The 21,892-nt window shown below is 45.1% G+C and overlaps 1 protein-coding gene across 1 annotated transcript; it reads right to left on the bottom strand.

Moving 5' to 3' along the window:
• Window positions 1-33: 33 nt before the first annotated feature.
• LOC117745779 (IgGFc-binding protein) lies at window positions 34-21,643 on the bottom strand. The gene is given in 38 exon segments (XM_034554309.1): window positions 34-461; window positions 1,300-1,586; window positions 1,663-2,043; window positions 2,217-2,416; window positions 2,526-3,093; window positions 3,194-3,792; window positions 3,918-4,485; window positions 4,871-5,469; window positions 5,571-6,156; window positions 6,237-6,565; window positions 6,699-6,840; window positions 7,167-7,366; window positions 7,514-8,087; window positions 8,240-8,581; window positions 8,699-8,964; window positions 9,205-9,772; window positions 9,866-10,464; window positions 10,558-11,137; window positions 11,326-11,678; window positions 11,825-12,912; window positions 18,175-18,230; window positions 18,232-18,286; window positions 18,393-18,493; window positions 18,495-18,604; window positions 18,706-18,833; window positions 18,835-18,967; window positions 18,970-19,193; window positions 19,195-19,247; window positions 19,372-19,609; window positions 19,611-19,772; window positions 19,774-19,921; window positions 20,361-20,607; window positions 20,609-20,920; window positions 21,086-21,107; window positions 21,109-21,213; window positions 21,215-21,335; window positions 21,338-21,440; window positions 21,443-21,643. Coding segments are annotated over 38 exon segments (11,358 nt in total). The 3' UTR covers window positions 34-451.
• Window positions 21,644-21,892: the final 249 nt, after the last annotated feature.

The raw sequence follows: 21,892 nt of genomic DNA, 5'->3' as shown, positions 1-21,892 counted from the left end.
TTTATATAAGTGAATCACAAACAACTCATGCAGTGGAATGACAATGTATTTATTGGTTGAAATAGTAAGAAGCACACGTTTTGCAAAAATACATTTCAGAGATGCTACCATTCCCTTCTCCACTAGATGGAGATGTTGGTCAAGATTGAGCGAGAGTTTTTCGACCACTCCAAAGTGAATAATAGAGGACCAGATGGCCAGTAAACCACCAACACCTTTGTTTTTCGGAATCAAGAGGGAAGCATTGAAGTATGAGTAAGACCGGCTGTAGACAAGAAAACTTTAGCTGAGCGACTTCACATTCCTCATCCTGTTTAATGGGGGTAAAAAGGAGGGATGTGAGCCACATTGTACGTCTGTTTCAATCACGAGGAAACATCAGTTCATGCTTCTGAGAGGAAACAACCTCAGTTTATGCCAGATGCTTCCCATCAACGCAGAACCAACATCTTTACAGGCCACTGAAATGAAAAAGAAAAAATTTGAGTCAAAAGGCACTGGAGCAAAGTAAAGACATGTTCATTCGGGCACAACAGAGATTACAGGCAACACTTCTGAAAATTGTATTTCTAAAGGCATATGCAAACGCTAAGGGGCAGCTCTGGTGAAGAGAAGTCCCCGTGAAAAGGCAACTATGTTGAATAAAGTGAGGAAGGGGGGGGGGGCACATTCAACTCAATTCTCTAAGGGACTGACTTAAGGCTAGAACACAGAACTAAAGATGGGCTCAAATTAATATTGCACCCAGATGAGTCTTAAGTGTCCTCGGATGACAAGCAGTGATTGGATTGCAAGCATGGTAGCTTTTGATGGCCATGCCTGTCAGCCTCACCTGCTTTTTAATCAGTAATTACCATAGGGGTTTCTCTGGCATTTCTTAATTAAATTGGACCAAATGCAATTAAAAACCACACTCTCATTCCTTTAAAAGGGCTCTGCTGAGTCCTTGTTTAGTTCTTGCTGTTAAGAGAATAAGCGGTTGAATGGCCAAAGCACCGTGCCATCGCTCGCTGATCTGTACTTGATTATTTCAGTGGTCAAATTAAGTTTGCTGTTTGCATAATAAAGGCCAAGATAGATCTCAAGATTAAAACTTCCACTCTAACTAGAAATCAAGGTTAAAAGCGTAGACGAGGAGGCAAAGATGTTACGTTATTAGAACAATTAAAGTTAACATCAGGAGTGGGGGAACATTGTGAGGAGAGCATGTCGTGAAGAAGCTCATTATCATGGCAGTAAATGTAGCAATGCATCTTTACACATTACATTTACAAAGAGGAAACACTTCCAAATACTCACCATCTAGAAAAGTCCCCAGCGCTCCACGAGGCAACAACCACAGACACATCAGTGGTGATTTTCCCATCCGCAGTCTTCAAATCATCTTTGCTGTTGTTATTGTAGTTCCCACAGGCGCCGCACATTTTACCGGACAGGCTACTGTCAATAATGACGGTGACCTGCTGTGAAACCGAGTAGGTGACCCTCACAGCAGATCCTCTCTCGATGATCACAGTCCTCTCTGAGATGTGGACAGATATCTCACTCGCCACTTTGATGGGAAGGGACATTTTCCTGCCATTTATCTGGACAAACGCATTGAAGTTAAAGTACTTTTATGGTTAAACATGTTACCTTTATCCCTTTTCCGGCTCTCCTTACCCAAGTCTCGTGTTGGCTGTTCACTGTGACGCCGGTTTCCTTGAAGAACACATACACAGCGGCAACAGCGGGGGATGCACCTTTACTGCAGACCCTGACGTCCACCACCACACGGAACCACCGCTCAGCGGCCTCGTCACACAGAGACGCCACTTCGAAAGCCCCTTGAGCTCCGATGGCTCCAGACACGCCATCAAAGGAGGTGAGGCGGCCGCCTGGGCAGATGCCGCAGTGGGCCTGTTTCACGAGGCAACCTCGGACGCCATCTCTCACGCCACAAACCTCCCCGCTGGCACATGACAGCTTCTCACACTTCACCATCCCAGAGGCCTGGCACAGACACTTGGACTTACAGTCTTTGTCCACAACTGCTTGGCCCACCTGGAAACATATTGTGTACAATGCTAGAATCATTCATCTTCCAGGTGCGTGAATCGATAGTTTAACATATCTATTGATGTGTTAATGCTATGAAAAGAAAAGAAAATGGCACACATTGTTTCATGGTTAACTGTCAATTGTGACAGTTCTGAAAACAAAGTACAATCTTTTACCATGAGATATTTGCCATTGTGCACACATCCACAGTTGTCCAAGAGAACGCATTGCACGCCATCGAAAACAAAGCCGTCATCACATTGGCACCCTTCAAAACAGCTTTCAAAACAAGTCAATGGGAAAATAAAGCTGGCACAGGTCCCACCACAGGTGTCGGCACACACCTCATAGTGACTGTGTGGAAGGCAGGAAGCAGCTACAAGAGAAGAAGACATTTGTTAGATGTTGTATGTGCACCTAAAATAAAGAAAATGAAAATGAATATGGACAATTCTTGAGCTAAAATACTGTTGTGTGTAACTTACGGCAGAAAGAGCTGCTCCTCCATGGCTGGATGTTCACTCCTTCGCTCTGGCAGGCCACAGCGTAGGCCTGCACACTGTTACACATGGTATTTGTGTTGCCACCCAGGGCACAAACATCAAACACGCAATCAGACACATATGCCGCTGGGTCAATTTTACTGTGGCAGACTTTGAAAGGCCCATTAGGTGCACTTATGATGCCACAGGAGTCTGCTTTTCTGTACAAGGTGGCCTTGGCCTGCTCACATCCTGGACACTGGCCTCCACAGCCCCCACACACATTGCCAGGCAGGTCCACCACCCATGCCTTCCCGAACTCATCGACACTGTTCGTTCTTCTGCCACCGGGAAGCATGAAGTCATCACCACCGTTCTCGTTGTAGTTGCCGCAAAGACCACACATCTTTCCCTGGTATGTAGAAGGAACGATGACCTCGACGTAATAGACAGTGTCGTACAGGACTGTCAGTCCAAAGTCTGTCCGGACAATTATGTTGCGACCTTCCTGGGTGACTCTGAGAAGCCCATTGTTGAGGGAGAGCGGAAGGTTTAGAAGTTCATCATCCACCTTGACGGAGGAGGTGGAGGAGAACGGAATCATTGCGAGGAAATAAATAAAGATGCAAAAGTTTAACCAAACATGTTTTGGATTTAGTTGTTGAACTCACAACTACTTTCCAAGGCATTTTCTGCTGGATGTAAATGACATAACCATAGACAGTCACTGCAACCGACTTGGTGACAGCCACTTTCCCATTTCCATACTTCTCATTCCCCTGAGTTACGTTGAATGGTGTCAGCTGGCCCTTGTCATCATCACAAACCTTGGCCAACACATAGACACAGGTGCCCTGGAAATCAAACCTCCGTCCATCAAAGGAAGTGTAATGAGGGTCACCAGAAGCCACGCACTTGCCTTGCCCCTCGGGGTGGCAGCCTTTCACTCCGTTTAAGAGCTTACAGGTCTCCCCTTTACGGCACTTAGTGTTTTGGCAAGACACAGCACCATTCTCTCCACAGATGCATTGCGCCACACACTCGCTTTCGGGATAGAAGACGTCTCCTTTCCTGTAGTAGTGGCCATCGTAGGAGCAGCCACAATCTCTCACAAGCACACAGGTATCCCCACTCAGCAGGTAGCCTTCGTCACACTCGCAGGTCTCTGTGCAGGTCCGACGGCAGGTGGCATGGGTGGGTAAGCTGGCACAGGTGGCTGGGCAGCCCGTGGCACACAATGTATAATGGCTGTTAGCTGGGCACACCATTGCTGTGGGAGAGGATGAGATGTTGGAGAGAGGAACAAGGTCAAATATGGGAGAGGTATTTTGAAATAAGAAATTTGAAATCTAACAAAAATGAAACAAGAACATAACACCACAATCTCAAACTCACGACAGAAGGTGTCTGTTCTCCAGGAACCGATGGTGATTCCTTGGCTCTGACAGGCAGAGACATAGACTCCCACAGCATCACAGACTGATCCACTGTGACCATGATAATGACAGGCATCATACACACAGTCCTCCAGGTAAGGAGCAGGGTCCACACGACTGTGACAATCTCTGAAAGGCCCTGCCTTGTCAGCGATAATACCACAGTACTTCTGGGCTTGGTACTCTTTCCTGTGGGAGTCTGAACAGGCCTGGCACCATGCCCCCTGGCAGACTGATGAGCAGCCTGGTACGTGGGCCACCTGCCAGCTCTCCCCCAGCTTGGCTCCATTTGTGGCAGTCTGTCCGTTCCGCATGGTCAGATCATCCTGAGCGTTTCCATTGTAGTTGCCACACAGGCCGCAGACTGCGCCCTGGTAGTTGCTGGGCAGAGTAATGCTCACTGTGCTACGCCAGTCAAAGGTCACGGTGATACCAGCAACTGTCTCTACCACGGCTGCCGTGCCGCTGTGAAACACATCCAGCTCATTATTGTAATCCAGTGGTAGCGAAGCGAGCTGCCCATTGAGCTAAGGAGCAGAAAGCGAGGGAGGGAGAAATATTTTTAGGAGATTATAGATTTAATAATTCTGCAGTCCTTGCTAATCCATTCTAATGTGCAGTTAAATCTTATATTAATTAAGTCTGCCTGGATCAAAATTGTAATATGCAATTAAATATATATGCAGACGAGCATGAGAGATGTTAGAATTAGCACAATGACAGAAGGTATTATCATCCACTCATTTGAACGAGACTCAGAATATCTGTCCTGTGTTTATTTTTAATACTGTAACTACATGTTGTGTCCCATTTATTTTCTCTGCAAAAAATCAACATGAAAACAAGATCATTTATTACATCTTTTATCACCCATATGCTTCACATTATCCATACCTCCGTATCCCTACTTACCAGGACCTTGTAGGGGTATTCTCTGCTGATGGTGAGGGTGATGCCATATATGGAAATCGTGACAGTCTTTGTGTAGGACACGGCCTTGCTTCCCCGGTGGTCATTCTGCACTGTCACATTGAATGGCTCGAGGCCCGGCTGCTGCGAGCACAGACCCGCCAGCTGATATACACAAGTGCCCTGGAAGTCATACTTGCGGCCATCAAAACTTCGGTAGTGTGGATCACCTGAGGATGTGCATGTGGCGTGACTGATGGGTCGGCAGGCCCGCTCTCCATCCACTACGGCGCACGTCTCCTTGGCGGAGCAGGAAGCCTCCCGGCATGTCACCATGCCCAGGGTGGCATCACACACACATAGGCGACCGCAAACCTCGTCGGCCCAAAAGTGCTGACCGGGTTTGTAGTAACGCCCCTGATAGGAGCAACCACACGTTTTAGCTGGCACACAGACACCAGCGCTGAGGGTGTAACCCTTATCACACACACAGGCCTCCACACAGGCGTCGTTACAGGTCTTCTTTTGCTCAGGGAATGGGCAAGATGGCTGGTATGGACAGGCACAGTCTTCATAGTGGCTGTGACGCTGACAGCTCATTGCTGGATAGAAATTAAAAAGAGTTAAACAAACAAAAACGTAAATATATTTTAATTGAAATCTTTGAATAGGATGAACCAATGAGATTCTTGGAAATACTCACGGCAGCCAAACATTTTCCTCCAGGACTTGATTACTATTCCTTCCTCACGACACTGCTGACTGTAAGAGGCAAATGCCTGGCACAGCATCTTTTTGTCTCCCTTATTCAGACACATATCATCCACACAGTTGTTCATGAAGGCCTGGGGGTCCAATTTTTCATGACATTTCTTGAACACATTATTGGCCTTGGCGACGAGGCCCCCACAGAGCGCTTCAGTCTTGTAGAGCTTTTTCTGTTTATCGTCACAGGTAGGACAGTTTTTCTTACATGTGTCCCAGCAAGGATGGTCCTTGTCCTGTTCAGGCGTTTGCCAGCTCTTGCCCCACTCCATTACCGAGGAGACCGCTTTGCCGGACGGATTCTGGAGCTCATCGCGGTTGATACCGTTGAAGTTGCCACACAGACCACAGACACTGCTGTAGTAGCTGCTGGGCAGCTTGATGACCAGCTTCCAGTTCCAGTCATAGGAGACAACCAGGCCAAAGTGTGTGTCCACCACTGCAGTGTGACCACGCTGAAACACCGACACCTCCCCTTCACCCTCATCCAGTCGCACAGGAAGATTCAACAGCTCCCCGTTCACCTAAAGGGAATGGACCAGAACAATATTAATTATGTAAACACTACTACAGGTCAAATAACATCAGACAAAAAAAATCTTACCGTGACTTGACCAACTTGGTTCTTGCGGATAGTGATGGTGTACCCATACACAGACACATCTACCTCCCTGACATAAGAAACCGCTGTGTTTCCCCGGTTATCATTCCTCTCAGTGACTGAGAACGGCACTAGACCATCCAGATTCCCGCAGGTCTTGGAGATAACATACTTGCAGGTGCCCTGGAAGTTAAAGTTGTAACCATCAAATGTGTGGTAATGGGGGTCACCCCAGGCCCAGCATACGCCTGTGTACTCGGGGACGCAGATAGCGTCACCCTTCACAACACGGCACTTCTCTTTGACCCGACACTTGGCATCTTTGCAGGGATCTACACAAGAAAAACACGAAAAGGAACATTTATAGGAAATCGCAATCTAAACTAATTTAACAATTTCTGTACATTTATTGGCTGTGAAAAAGTTAAGGCTGGTTAATACACATATACAGTATGTGTGTCTTGCCTGTGTTGTAGCATGCCCTGATTTCTTTCTTGACCATGCATTTGGTGCTTTTTGGGCAGGAATGTTTCTCATATACGAGGCCGGTCTCTGGATTGCAGGTGCACTTTGTGTTACAGTCTTCCTCATACACCACTTCACCAGGCTGGGGACATACAAAGCATGTTTATTACACAGGGGGAAGTAATACAAGAAAATGAAGAGGTTATAGTGGAGTATTTCATTCTCATCAACGCCCCTACAAGTAAAGACAATCTGCCAATTCAGTCTCAGGATAAATCAATCAGTGCACACATCTACGATCAGACTGGCTCATGTCCAACACTAAAGAAAAAGCAGAGGCAACTTAATTGCCATCTCAGCATGAATGTTGCTACGTGTAGTATCTGCTTCAGCCACTTTGACACTAAAAAGCTATAATTTGTTCATTAGCGTGTATGGAATGGCTTTTTTTGCGGCGTTGAAATGTACCTTGTACGTACTCCCGTTGTCATAGCAGCCACACTCAGTCTCTTGAACACACGCCTGTCCGTTAAATAAGAAGCCAGCATCACATTCACAGCCCTCTATACAGCTGGTGGAGCACTGTACAATCTCTGTGAGGCCTGCGCAGGATGCAGAGCAGGGGTCTGCACACACCTCATAGTGACTGTTGGCCGGGCATTTCATGGCTGAAATGAATAATCACAAACCAGGGAAAACATGGATTATGAAAGTGTGCTTGTTTTTGATACATACACTATGGATGTAGTAGTGTGGCAGATGAGATTTAAGAAGTTGATTTGGAGGAAAACCAACAAAAGTGAATTTCTTCTTACGGCAGAATGAAGGCGTCCTCCAGTTTTTGACGTCCACTCCTGCCATGTGACAGTTGAAGGCGTAGGCTGCTATGCTGTTGCACAGCACCTTGCCATCGCCTTCAGAGGCGCACAAATCAAACACACAGTCAACAAAGTACGGCTGTGGGTCCAGTTTACTATGGCAGGCTGCAAACGGGCCGTTGGTTGCTGTAGCAATGCCGCAGTAAGTGGACTTTGAAAACACAGCCTTGCGAGTCGGGTCACATAGGGGACAGTTATTCCCTTCGCAGCCATTCTCACACACCACATTAGGGATGGTGACCTTCCATGACTTTCCAAACACATTCACGTTATTGGAGAGCTGACGGTTTGCCATTTGGAAGTCGTCTTTCTTGTCACCGTTGAAGTTGCCACACAGCCCACAGACCTTACCACGGTAATTACCAGGTACTGTGACGGTCACCTGATAGACCAGGTCATAAGTGACAAGGAGCCCAAAATCTGTTGCAATTACATAATGCCGGCCTTCTTTATAGACCTGCACTGCTCCATCTTTACGATTCACAGGAAGGCGGTTAAACACTCCATTTACCTAAAAGAAAAAGCACAAAGAAAAGAACACCTGATGTTGAAATATTTATGCTCAGCTAGTTTCACATCTCTCAACCACCTGCAACTGAATGATACAAGCAATGCGTTTCACTGTAAGCTTGTTTCAAATGAAGACCAAGTGTTGTTGCTCACCAGGACTCCATCCATGGTGTTCCTCATGATGAGAGTGAGGCCGTAGACCTCCACAGCCACCAGCTTGGTGACGGACACTACTTTGTTGTTCATCATCTGGTTCCATCGCACGTTCTCCACCTGAACAGCAAAGGCCACCAGGTGGGTGCCTTCCAGCCCACAGCTCTTGGAGAGTGTGTAGGTGCAGGTGCCCTGGAAATCAAATGTTCGCCCATCAAAAGAGCGATAATGGGGGTCACCGGAGGCCTGGCATACACCTTTTCCAATAGGATGGCATTTTTGGATGCCGTTCTCCACTTTACACTTCTCGTTAGGGCCACAGTTAAACTTCTTGCACTCAACCTGAGAAAGAAAAGAGAAATGTATCAAACCAAATGTATCAAATCAACTTCCACTCAGTAAGTTCACACTGCTCTGTCTCAAGTCATCATTTTTCAAACTGTCCTTTGTATTCATTACCTCGCCATCTTGTGTGCACTTGCACTCCTCCTGACACTGCCCATTGGGATAAAACACTTGGCCAATGGAGTAGTAACGGTCATTGTATTCGCAGCCACACTGCGAGAAGGGAACGCAGCGATCTCCACTGAGGATGTACCCCTCATCACAGGAACAGCCCTCTTCACACGTATCTGGGCAACCTTGAGGAGGGGTCAGACTCTGGCAAGAGGCAGGACAGCTGGTTGCACACACTTCATAGTGGCTGTTGACTGAACATTTCGCTGCTGCATACAGTGGATGTAAAAGACAATGTGAATGAGTACAGATTGCAAAGGCAATGATTACAAAGCAACATAAAAACCAAGAAAAGGAAGAAACACATTGAAGTATAGATGGAAACAGGAACAGTAAAGAAACAATAAAGAGGTTTATTGAGTATTTTTTCTTGTATACACTGCTACAGTAAATGATGCTCATTTGGCCTTTTTTGTAAATTATTTTATTGAAATGAATGCATGTCTTACCACAAAACTGACTGGTCCTCCAGCTGTACACCTTGGCCCCCACAGCTTGGCAGGCAGATGTGTATGATGTAATAGCCTGACACAGAACATTCTTGCTGCCCTTATACAAGCATACATCGTACACACAGTCTTCAAAAAAGCTAGCTGGGTCCACCTTGGCATGGCAGTCACGGAACGGCCCTTTGGGGTCTTCCAACATGCCGCAGAAATCGCCTTTTTCATATTGAACCTTCTCGGTAATGTCACAATCAGGACACACCCCTTTACAGCCTTCAACACACCCTGGCATCTCTGCCACTTGCCAGCTCCGACCAAAATCTGCTGGCGAAATGGGTTTTTCCCCATTTTTTGGAATCAGGTCATCCTGGGGTTTGCTGTTGTAGTTGCCACAGAGGCCACAAACGGCTCCCATGTAGTCGCTTGGCAGTGTTACATACACTGCGCTTTGCCAGTTGAAGGATACTTTGAGGCCAAAGTCTGTGGTGACCAAAGCGGACCATCCACTCTTATACACAGATACCCTTCCTCCATCCAGTTTGATGGGCAGGTTGAGCAGCTCATTATTCACCTGGGAAATAATATATTAATATATATAACTACATAATATATATAAATATTTAAGTGCCTTGCAGAAAAGATTACATTAAAATATAGTTCTTACCATAATCAGGCCCTTGTGTGTCTTTGTAATGACAATGCTGAGGGAGTACACCTTGATCTCCACTAACTTGGTGAAGGAGACCACCTTGCTGCCCCGGTGATCATTCTGCACCAGCACTTCAAAGGGAACCAACTCTGGGTCCTTTGAGCAGAGTGCAGCCAGTTGGTACACACAAGTGCCCTGGAAGTTAAACTTCCTCTTGTCAAAGGTCACGTAATGGGGGTCACCTGTGGCCTTACAGGTGCTGTGGGAGACTGCCTGGCACTTTCTTATGCCGTCAACAACCTGGCATTGCTGCCCTGCCCCGCAGGCTTTATCCCGGCACTCCACACGTTTGCTCCGAGCAACACATGTACACCTTCGCCGACAGCCCTGGTCAGCCCAGAATGACTCCCCAGCAGGAATGCTTCGACCCTCGTAGGTACAACCACACTTAACAGTAGGCACACACTGACCTCCGCTCAAAACAAAACCTGCGTTACAGGTGCAGGTCTGCACACAGGGGCGTTTGCATTTGGAGGGAGCATCAGGGTCAGAACAGGTGGCAGGACAAGCATTGCCACAAAGCTCATAGTGGCTATTGGCTGGACACTTAGCAGCTTTAGGGAGAAGACAGAGTATTAGGTGTGATGAATACTAGGTACAATGAGCAAGGAAAAAAAAGTATGTTCATTAATTTAGATATTACTTACAGCATCTTGCTGTCTTCCTCCAATCTTGAACCTGGATCCCAGCAATCTGGCAGGCTTCAGTATAAGCCTCCAGTGCCCTGCAGAGGAAATGTCGAAGGCCGCCTCCCATGCATACATCATATTTACAGTTCTCCAGGTATGCTTGCGGGTCAATGGCGGCATGACATTTACTGAATGGCCCATTTATTATCAGTGTGATCAGCCCACAAAACGAGTCACCCTCCCACATCTTCATCAGGCTGTTTTCACAGCGCTCACACACACCCACACACTCGTCTCTGCACTTTGCATCTCCCACCAGCCCTGGCACCTTCCAGCTGCTCCCAAAGGCCTCAGCCCCCCCGATCTGAGTGCCGGAGGGTGTGGTGAAATCATCATTGGGGTTGTCATTGAAGTTGCCACAGAGACCACAAGTCTTTCCAGCGTAACACCCGGACAAAGTGACCACGAGATGGTGTTCCCAGTCATAACGGACAGTCAGACCAAAATCAGTCTCAATGACCACAGAGCGACCGCTCTGAAACATAGTCAGTTTGTCGTTCTTCAAGGTCACAGGCAAACTCCAAAGACCGTTGTCAATCTGGACATAAGAAAATATGTTAATCTACTACAGTCATAATCTATTCATTTAAATTGAAGCATTTTAATGCCTAATACTAAGAAATAGTTAAAGCTAATAATCATCATAGATTGTTATTCTTTCAAACATACATATTTAAAATATCTTGAATTAAATCTTATGTCGTACTAACAAAAAGGAAGCCTTACCCTTATACGACCCGTCTCAGACCGAACTACTGTGATAGTGACGTCATACACCTTCACTGTGACCACGGCAACATAGGACACCCTTAGGTTACCTCTGTTCTCATTTTGGGCGAGGACCTCGAAGGTTGGAAGATGATCATCCTTCCCACAGTGTTTAGCAATAACGTATGTACAGGTACCCATGAAGTTAAATTTTTGCCCGTCGAAGGTGCGGTAGTGGGGATCTCCCATGGCCCAGCAGGTGCCTGGCTTCTTTTTTACTGCCTTGGTGACACAGGAGGGAGACCCGCCCTTCACTTCACACACCTCATTGGCACTGCAGGTGATACTGCTGCAGGACAAAGATCCACTTCCTGGAAAACCATAGATAAAGTATAATTAATGTCCACATTACTGTTAATGTATGTGTAGTGTAAAAGATGTAATCTTGCCGAAGAATGTATTATATTTTATAACAAGATCTGCTTTTTCCTAAACAGCTATAGTATGTGCACCTTACCTGGCTGTATACATTGTCCTAGGGAACCATAACCATTCATCTGGCTGACTCCTATACTGTAGAGTGCAAAGCCGCCGCCAGAGCTGGACACAGTGTGTTTATTGTTGCCAGGCTTTTGTTTGTAGGACATATCTGCCCAAGAGAAATCGGTCCCTGCCACCTTTTGCCACTGGACGTCACGGGGCATGTTTGTACCATCAAAACGTAGCTCTGCCACCGCACTGGTCTGTGCCACAATCAGGGCATGGTTTTCAAAGCCTTCCAGAGCCTCCAGTGAGTAAGAGGAGCAGAAGCGGTCTGTGGGCAGGATGGTCATCAAGAAAGGATCGTAGTATTGGAGCCAGTTCCGTGTGACACCGTTGAAGAGCATGAGAACCTGGATGCCATGATCAGCCTTAATGGACAGTGTTTCAGGATTGTGGTACTTGATCTCCAATACTTGCCCCCGAGTCAAAGTCAAAACATCTTCACGGTTGCCTTGTTGGACAGTGACCTGTGTGGGCTGGGAGGCCTGGAGGAAGACGCTGTCAAATTTCTTCTGGAAGGTCAGTGGAGGCACGATGAAGCTGGATCCCCACCTGCTAACTGGCAGCAGCTGCTCACATACGTGGTTACATTTGGCGAAGCGCCAGGTGCACGTGTGACCCGTGACAACAGCAACAGGGTGCTGGGAGGCAACTCTCGTGCCAGAGAGTTCATCCACGCTCTGGAGCTGGACGCTCTCATACGGCTGGAGATCTATCACCATTGGGCTGCCACTCCCATAGAGACGGCCCTGGAACTTGATGGAGCCGGTTGGGAAAATGTCCACTTTGTTGCTCTGGTTTCCGTTTGTCACAGAGAACTCTTTATAGGAGCCTCTGGGAGTCCCGGCAGGTGTGAAGATGAAATATTCTGTACCCCATTCAGTAACCGGATACACCACAGAGGTATCTGCTGTGTACATCTTGTAGTTGAAAGAGGTTACAGTCACATCTGCTGAGGCTTCAATGTGCACCGTGTTGGGAGACTTCTGGCTGCCATACATCTCAACACCAGTAGGGAGACTGATGATGGCCCTTTCTCCAGCATTAAGCATTTTCTCTTGCCTGAAGTTTAAGGGAGGCACTTGCACTGTCACTTTAGTATTGGCCTGAACAGCGGTGATGTATAGCTGAAAGCGAGGTGTGCCATAGTTTGGAGCATAATTCTGGATGAATGACAGGACGAACTCTCTCCCTGACCATCCAGCATTAGATGGACCTGACAGACGGCAGTAAGAGCAAGGAAACAGGCAGAAAAACAACGTCAAAAGACGACTTCTTTTCAAGTCACTTAAAATGAAGAAGTTGGGCAGAAAATTGCTCTTCACAATTCTTGTGTGTGAAGAAAACATGTCAAAAAATTAAGAAATGAATGAGACAATTTGTGCCAAGGCAATCAAAGGATTCACAGACTGTAAATACAACACTTGGCTCGAGACTTCTTGGATCGCATACACAGTACAAAGAAACAATATGACTTCAAACAGAATGTGACTAAAAATACCTTCATTTCAAAGTCAAAAAGCAAAGATGAATGCTGTTCTATAAAGGATGGATTGCTTCTCCCTTGATAACCATTGTGAGAGATTTAGACGGAGGAATAGTCACTTGACTGCTTCTCAACAGCACTCAATAAGTCACTTGCACAGACAATATAATTGCATAATGGAAATATTATCAATATCTGTGCCTTTGCTATGAAAATATTTTTTTCTGGGCTCAGCCAGGGCCTGGGGGATTTAGATTACACTCCTGTTCCACCTATTCAGTATAATAGTTCCAACTCAATAGCAGCTGAAGGTAAATGCTATTCCCAACAAAAGCAAATTTCAATTTAGATGGCTATCCTTTATGTGCTGCTTTCTCGAATTCTTTACCTGTTTAACATTCTGCTGCATACACACACACACCTGGAATGGCCGCACAACAATGCTCTCAACTGATGGGGTTGACAACCTGGATGAATTGTTTCAAATTGAGTAATCACTTGGCTACAATGTCCTGCGGAGGAATCTTTGCACCAAGGTTTGAGAAATGCTGCTGTGATTGATTAATTGGACTAAGACACGTTCCATCAGATTTAAGAGTTGTTAATGGCTTTTGATAGATAAACAAAAAGAAAGATTTCCCTGAGTTTAAAAAGTGACATCACTACTACTTAATGGGTTTGTTCAGTTTAACACAGTTTAAAATAAATTGGGACAAATTGGAAATAAGACAAGCAAAATAGTATCACATTGAAATTAAAATGAGTAGCATTCAAGTGGGTCGTGTCAAAAGAAATAAATAAGTAAAATGACTTACAGCTGAGTAAAGCCCCCAATGCACAAAGCAACAACAGGGTGCCCATGGCTGAAAGACAGATACTTTTGTTTTAGTTACATTTGAATAATATAAATGCATTAAATTCACCAAACAATAAATAATCTCAGAATGAGCAGTGCTTACCTGCCAAGATACATGTAAGATGCTTTTAAAAGGTCCATCGTTTTATGGAGTCCGGCCGACAGAAACACACCCAATCAAAACCCTTGAAGCTCAAGAGCAAAGACTTGCAGATCCTGCTGTGTGTTGACATAGGTGTGAGGTCCAATACCAACTACATGTTTGGGATGAATCATATTTCCTGATAACAGGAGTTATTAACATCCTGTCATTTATTTCTAGGAATCTAGAATTAGCTCCTAATTAATCTCTATATCTGTGGAAGATGAACATGTGTACGTATGGTTAATACTAAATACTGTATTTGAAGGAAAATAATAAACCTAGACAATCTTCTAAAATTGTATTCTCTTCTTTTAAGTGGACTTTTTTTTTTAAACTGAAAAATGCATTTGGATAATGTATGATTACAATCAATATAATTAAGTTTATTCAGCATCTTCAGCAGAAATTCCGATGCCATTTGACATCTAAAGCCAGACAGATACAGGGAACAGGCCAATTAGATAATTAGCTCATATTAATCTGGATTGTATATTCTGTTGTAACCAAATAATATCCATTTTAGAGTAGGCAAGGCAAAAATGTGTTTAGACCAAAATCACAAGTCTAATTTGATAATAGGGCCGGGGTTTGAAGAATACATAAAATATGTAGAATATCATGAATGTCTCACATCACAAGTTACATGCACTTCCAATTGCTTTAGTTCATCTAGTAAACAACTATTGCATCAGTGTGAAACATAAATACTGACTATTGTAAAATGTGATACGTTAGTTTCCTCTCTGTACCCTTAATTCTTTAGTCACTTAGTGTTTCCCTTTGTACCAGCTATCAGTTTGATAAGAACCTTAAACACACATCCCATTGGGCATTGCATTGCAAGCCCATAAACACTACTGAATGCAAAAAAAATGGCACTGTTCACAATGTGTCTTTTAAACAAGATTATGTTAATACACAACGACTTTCAGGCTTGACCGATAAGGATAATCTTATGAACCTGATCAATCAAATCATAATTAAACTAACATTTCTGCTGAATGGCAGCAGTTGGGTTTAATGGGCGGTTTCTGTTGGTTTTGTCACCCAAGATTAACAGCACATAGTGGAGGGTGCTCCAATCACTCATGATATTGAGAAAGTAAATATAACTTGGCCATCACAAGTTTGCATTAGATTTTAAAAAACAAAACAAAATAAATAAATATTGAATTAGTGTTCATTTAGTCAGAACCCTTGGGCAGGGCAACAGTAAGCCTGGTTTAGTTATTGTACACTTTGTGGATTTAGATTTAAAAAAGGTTTGCCCTCATTGCCATTTTCTTTAGAACCGAATAAACAATGGCCAGAAATTACATTATTTAAAAAAGGTGTGTGGGCCTAACTGATAACAGTGCTGCCAGTATAATGTAAAATGTATCAATGCAGGACATAAAAATGGTCACTCATCATCCAGTGAAGCCACTGTGAAAAGACATGTTGTTACATTAGTCAATTAATGCGCAGCACTGTTGTGGAGGTCATCACTTACCAGCCAGGAAAGTCAGGGAGAAGCCACAACCGGACTGCACTGTGTGAGTGGAGGTCTTTAAGGTTTCCACAGACACCACACAATTTGCCTGAGTACCAGGCAAGGGACCTTAACGGTAACCATGGTAACACCAATTTCTATGTTCAGCTCTGACTCCATCCCAGCATCTCTCCTTAGGATCCCTATGACCTCTGATTTGTCCTGGGTCCCAGCAGACGACAGTAAGATGTGAGGGAGGGAGACAAAGTGTCCGTTCACCTGTGGGATGAAACAGGCAGTTAGGATCTTTTTTTTGCATTTTAATTTTTTCAGTTTCTGGCAATGCAAATTCTTAGTTATGCCTTCACTGTGCTGTCCTTCATGGTAAATCATGATCCATGTAGTAGGATTGGAAACACAGTGACAAAGCCTGGAAGAGCTGCCATCACAAGGTCCATGGTAAGAGACCATGCTGAACCAGTGCACAGTGGCCCCGTCGCAGAGGGACATCAGACCACAAGATAAACAAGCTTCCAAGCTCAGGTGCTGCCCACAGAGTGTGGAGACTTGGAGGCTGCCCGTGAGCTCACTAACTTCAGGTCTTTCATTCCAGCCCCAGGAACCAATCCTCACATAACTCCTCCAAGAGGGTGACACCAGCATCTGTGATGAGCATCTCTCATCCATGTAAGAGGAGACAAAACAAATATTGTAGCTGCTGAATTACTCAATGTGACCTTTGATTAAAGATAACGATTCCTTTGTGAATGTAAGTATTTACTGTCTGTATTTACCTTGATATAAGTACCACGATGAACACACCCAGACTGACTGTAAGGTACACACTCGCCCCCTTCAAACACATTTCCATTGTGGCACTGGCTCTGAACAGCCAGTTGCTAAAGAAACAGGCTGGAGCAGAGCAGGGCATGAGTTGGAGCATGAGCTGATGCACATAGGTGTGTAAATATCATGCTCCACGCCACTGTTCCAGCAGTGGCGTCCTATACTTGTGGTACAGTTAACCTGTTGTATTGGGTAGAGGGAAAAGTCAATTCCCACCCCGACTGGTGTGAGGATTATTAGTCTGTTGTTGACTTGGTACGCTTTAAGTTCTTCATTTTCAAAAGGTACGATGCGTTCTTCTCCGTTCACCTAAAAGCACAAGAACCTTTTAAGGCTGCAAAGATTGTATAAAAACATATCTTTAACAACATACAAATTGCAGATAGTTTCAAGGTCAATTGACACTTCCATTGAAAGCAAATTAAATACTAGCCTGCTGATCAGAAGAGTGCGAAAAAGGGGCACCAGCATTTATTTTGTTTGAGGAAACTGTCCTGTTTCCACATTGACAAAACCATGATGACCTTATTTTATCGTGCTTTTATTGAATCAATTTGATCTTTTTCTTTGGTGTCGTGGTTTGGAAACCTATCTTTAAAGAACAGAAACTCTCTGCATCAGATTGTGAAATGGTCTAGCAGGCTGAGTCGTGAGTCACAGCTGAGCCCAGAGTCCCTGAACACCACACAGTTACAACGGATAACCAGCTCCATTGTAAAGACTCACCCACCCTTTGACAGGGAATTTCAGCTTCTCCCTTCTAGACGGAGGCATTTAGTACCACGCTGTAGAACAAAGTGGTATAAAAACTGCTTTGTTCCAGCAGCCATCACTCAGGTGAACAAATTATACTAATAACAGTGCACTGATGTGAGTCTTATCATCATGTCTGTCTTGTTGTCTGTGTTGATTGTAATGTGTGTCGAGATGAATGCCTCGCTTTTCTATTGCAAACCAAGTCTACCTACGTGTACAGATAAAGTAACCTAATTCTAGTCCTTTTTAATTAAAGCTAAGTAGCAAGGTATAGTCATACAAGGCTTTTGAGGATAGGCCTGACACAACACAAGTGCAGCTTCATGGTGAGGCAAAATAACACCATCAAAAGTGATGTGGCCAAAGCCAGAAAACACTTGACACACTGTAAGGCAAGGCCACCCTTTACTAAACAGTTTTCCATGGGGCTGAAAGGTCACTTTACCTTTGGCAGCTTTTCTCAGAGTAGAAGTGACCAGCAGGTTGATCCTTGACCCTCATGCATACAGCCACAGCCAGAGACCAGCACACACAGGCCATCACTCAGGATGTAGCCAAGGTCACACACGCAGCCTTCCTCACAACCACCACTACAGTTTGCTGTGGAGGACAGTCCAAGACACACATAACAGGACCTCGAGGTCCACACAGCTCATAGTGGCTATTCTTAGGTCATGGCTTACCTGGGGTAGAAAGAGGGAGGGGCAAATAAGCAGTTCTGCTCTGCTAAAGGGAAAGAAATACAGTAATTTTAGTAGTAAAGTAAAATGATTCCACCTGAAACTGTACAACTGTGCTCTGCAGGACATGAGTATTGCTCGCCAGACGAGAGGCGGCCCACAGGTGCAGTTCACAGCACAGTTTGCACTCAGAGGCCTGAATATAGAAAGAAAGACAAATATTTGAATGTGCTTATTGACGAAGATATAAACATAGCAAACATAAATGGAGTTATAAATAAATGTGTAGGACAAATCCGGGTTTACTTCTGACCTTTAACCTTCTCCCGTCCTGTACGCAGCCACACTGCTGTGCTGGTACACAGGCTTTGCCATCATAAAGGTGTCCAGTATTACACTGGCAAACCTTCCTCACAGCGTGTGGGGCACTGTACTGCTCGGCTAATGCCAGGACACAGTGAGGAGCACGCACTGGCACACTGGCTGTCGTGGCTGAATTCAGGACATTGATAAGCTGTCAAATAAAACAGGCCTAATTAGTGTGATATCTTTACTGTATTTAATTACTTCAAATTTGACTGACTTAATTTCACTAAACAATGTACCAAGACTTACCACAGCCTGTGGCGTTTGCCCAGAGGTCGACTATCCCTCCCGCCTCCTTACATGCTGCACCGTAGGCCCACAGTGCATCACACAGGGCCCAGCGTTGGCCCTATGCAACGCAATGGTTTTCTATGCAGAGAGTAGTATTTCTGTGGGAACACTAAATGGTGACAGGGGGAGAAAGGTCCCCCAGGATGGGTGAGAAAGCCACAGTACTGCTCAGAAGTGTATTTGGGGATGGGGGAGTAGCAAAGTTGACAGATGCCGTCACGCTGCAGGATGCTTCACTATCAAACAACTTCCATGATGACCCAACGATGTCAGGATCAGAGATCATGGTGCCATTGGGTAGCTGCAGCAAATCTGAGGGATTATCATTGGAGTTCCTACAAAGACCACATGTTGTCTGGCGGTAGATGTCAGGGATCTGGCCCATAATGTGGTTTTGCAGGTCTGATATAAGCTCAACTGATTGTGGGGTCTTGATGTTATTTTTAATGTAGAGTTACGTTTCTCTCGGCGAACGGCAGGTTCTTGTAAACTCCATTTACCTGGGTGAAATAATAAATGTTTAAAACATAATATACATCAGTTTGTGTATGCTGTGAAACATTCCTTTACAGTGCATGCTCGGAGATTAACAATAAATCATGTTGAATGCTGTGAAGTCATTACCTCCATTTTTCCAGGAAAGGCTGTCGACGTCTTAAAATACAATTTATCTACCTCCAAGTAGATCTGCCTGCCCTCCCTGTGGTTGCCTTGTGCAGCTATCAAAACATACTCCGCATCCAGTTTATTAAGGCACGTCTGCACCAAGGTGTAGTTACATGAACCATGAAATTCAAATGCCTGCCCATCAAACGTGGTGTATTGGGATCCATCAACAGAGCACTGTGCCACTTGTGGGCTTGCAACCTTGAACACCCCTAGTAAGCTTACACTCCTTCACTCCACAGGAGACATTACAGCAAGCCATGTGTCCCCCAGCATGACATCAACAGCTTTTCTCACATGTAGACACCTCCTCTCCTGCCGTGAGGTATTCTCCGTGGTGAAAGCAGCCACAGCTTTCAGAGGTTGCCACTGTGAACTAAACCTGCTTCAAAGAGGCAGTTGTCCTCGAAGTTTGGAGGCATCTCTACTGTGTTATTCTGCCAGCCGAGGCAGAGGTGAACCGAGACAGAACTCATGTTATAACTGGTACTGGAGGGGCAGAACAAGTCTGTAGAGAAACAGAGTGACATCAGTCACTAAGGACAGAAATACATGAACATGTTGGAAAGGTTAGGGTTGACCAGTGATGCATTAGTACCATCTAGTGGTCCAATAGCACCTGGAAGGTTGTGGCCTCAATACTACTATGAGTCACAGCACACTATGTATATACTTCCAATACATTAACAAGGGAACAAACTTAACATTAAGCACTTACAGGCATACATCTGATTTTACGCACATGATCTCCATTTTCTTTTCTACGGAGCGTGATCAATAACACAAATCTAAACGTGATGAATGTTGTGCGCTTGCACAGCCATCTGCAAACTCCATATTTCATTTGGTGTGCAATGATGCGGAACTCCAAACAGCAAAGTTACAAGTGTAGAGGATATACATTTAATTCACTGGCACAACAGAGCTGGGAGCACATTAACACTTACAGTAGAATCCAGAACTCCTCCATGCATAAACTGTAGCCTTGTGGGAAAGGCAGACGGCAGTCTACTCTGCCAGGGAGTGACACAGTGCAGGCTGGAGACCTCCATGAAGCCACAGGTCACTGACGCAACGCTTGTAAGAGCTGGAGGGGTCCATTTTGCCATGACAGTGTCTAAATGGTCCATTGACTTCCAAAATCTTCCCGCAAGCCTCTGGGTGAGAGAAGCGGGCCAGACGCTCAGATGAACAATTTGAGAGCTAGACAGCCCTCCACACACCAAGCAGGCTGCCCTCTTCTCCAAGCCTTTCCAAAATGCTCGGGACTGAGACCCTCCTTTGGGCTATTTGCTGTGAGGTACTCCTCGGGATCAGAGTTGAAGTTACCACACAGGCCACAAGTAGCATTATCATTTTTACTGGAGAGACTAATTCCAACTATGCCCTCTTTGCTAAAACTCAATTTGAAGCCCATATCTGTGCAGATGTAAGTGTGCAGCACCAAAGAGAAAGCCAGTGCAGTAGGGCTGAAGTGATAGGGCATGCTCCTCTTGACTACATCAACCTGTAGGGGGGGCCAACATTGCATTAGAAAATCAGGACAGGGCGACACATTTGTACAAGTAATCTCTGTGAGGTCTGGTATAATTATAATATGATTTATTACCAATACAGTGACATGACAATAAAAAAAAGAAATGCAAATAAACAAGAGGATACTAGCACTCACCTCTATGCTCTCAGTGTTTTTTACATCTCCACAAGCACACACACACTTTGACCAGGACATACAGTGACTCTAGGTGTGCCTCTGTCTTTACGCAAACCTGGATGACATCGAGGCCTCGTTTCTGTCCACGTGCTCAGCAACTCGTACTGACAGGTGCCATTCAAGTCATAGTCATGCTGGTCAAAGGCGACTATGTGATGACTAGTGTACATGCATGTCTGCTGTGACTGCACACTGCAGCTTCTGACTTCATATCATCTGGGCCACACAAATTCAAATGGCACTGTGTCTGGTGAGTGTAGGGGTCACAAACACACTGAACATTGCATCCCTCATCAGACCAGAATGTCTGGTATAGCCGTGGTAATGGTAGCCGTTGTGAGTGCAGCCACACTGGGACAAGGGCACGCAGGTGTCACCATCCAGGATGAAACCTGGGTCACACTAGCAGGTCTCCACACAAGCTAGGGTGCAGGGTCTTGAACTGAATGGGTCCTTACACGTGGCAGGGCAGGCTGAGCCACAGGACTTATATTGGATATTCAGTGGACAGGACATGGCTGATAGAGAAGGAGAATGATCAACAATATGGAGGAACATAAATGCACAAAGACAGACACCTGTAACAAGTTAATTGTGTTTGGAAGACATTGTTCACATGGCCTTGGATTGTAGATTGTAATATTGTCTTTAGCCACTTTGACATGAATAGCTTTAAAAAGACGAAGCCTCGTTGGGGTTCCTGTCTTTCTGTACCCCGACCCAAATATGTCATCTTCTCACTGGTGTCCTTCAATAAATGGATCA

The sequence above is a fragment of the Cyclopterus lumpus genome, chromosome 16 (genome assembly GCF_009769545.1).
Source record: "Cyclopterus lumpus isolate fCycLum1 chromosome 16, fCycLum1.pri, whole genome shotgun sequence".
In the NCBI taxonomy this organism is placed as follows: Eukaryota; Metazoa; Chordata; class Actinopteri; order Perciformes; family Cyclopteridae; genus Cyclopterus; species Cyclopterus lumpus.
This window is presented reverse-complemented; position numbering and strand designations above follow the sequence as displayed.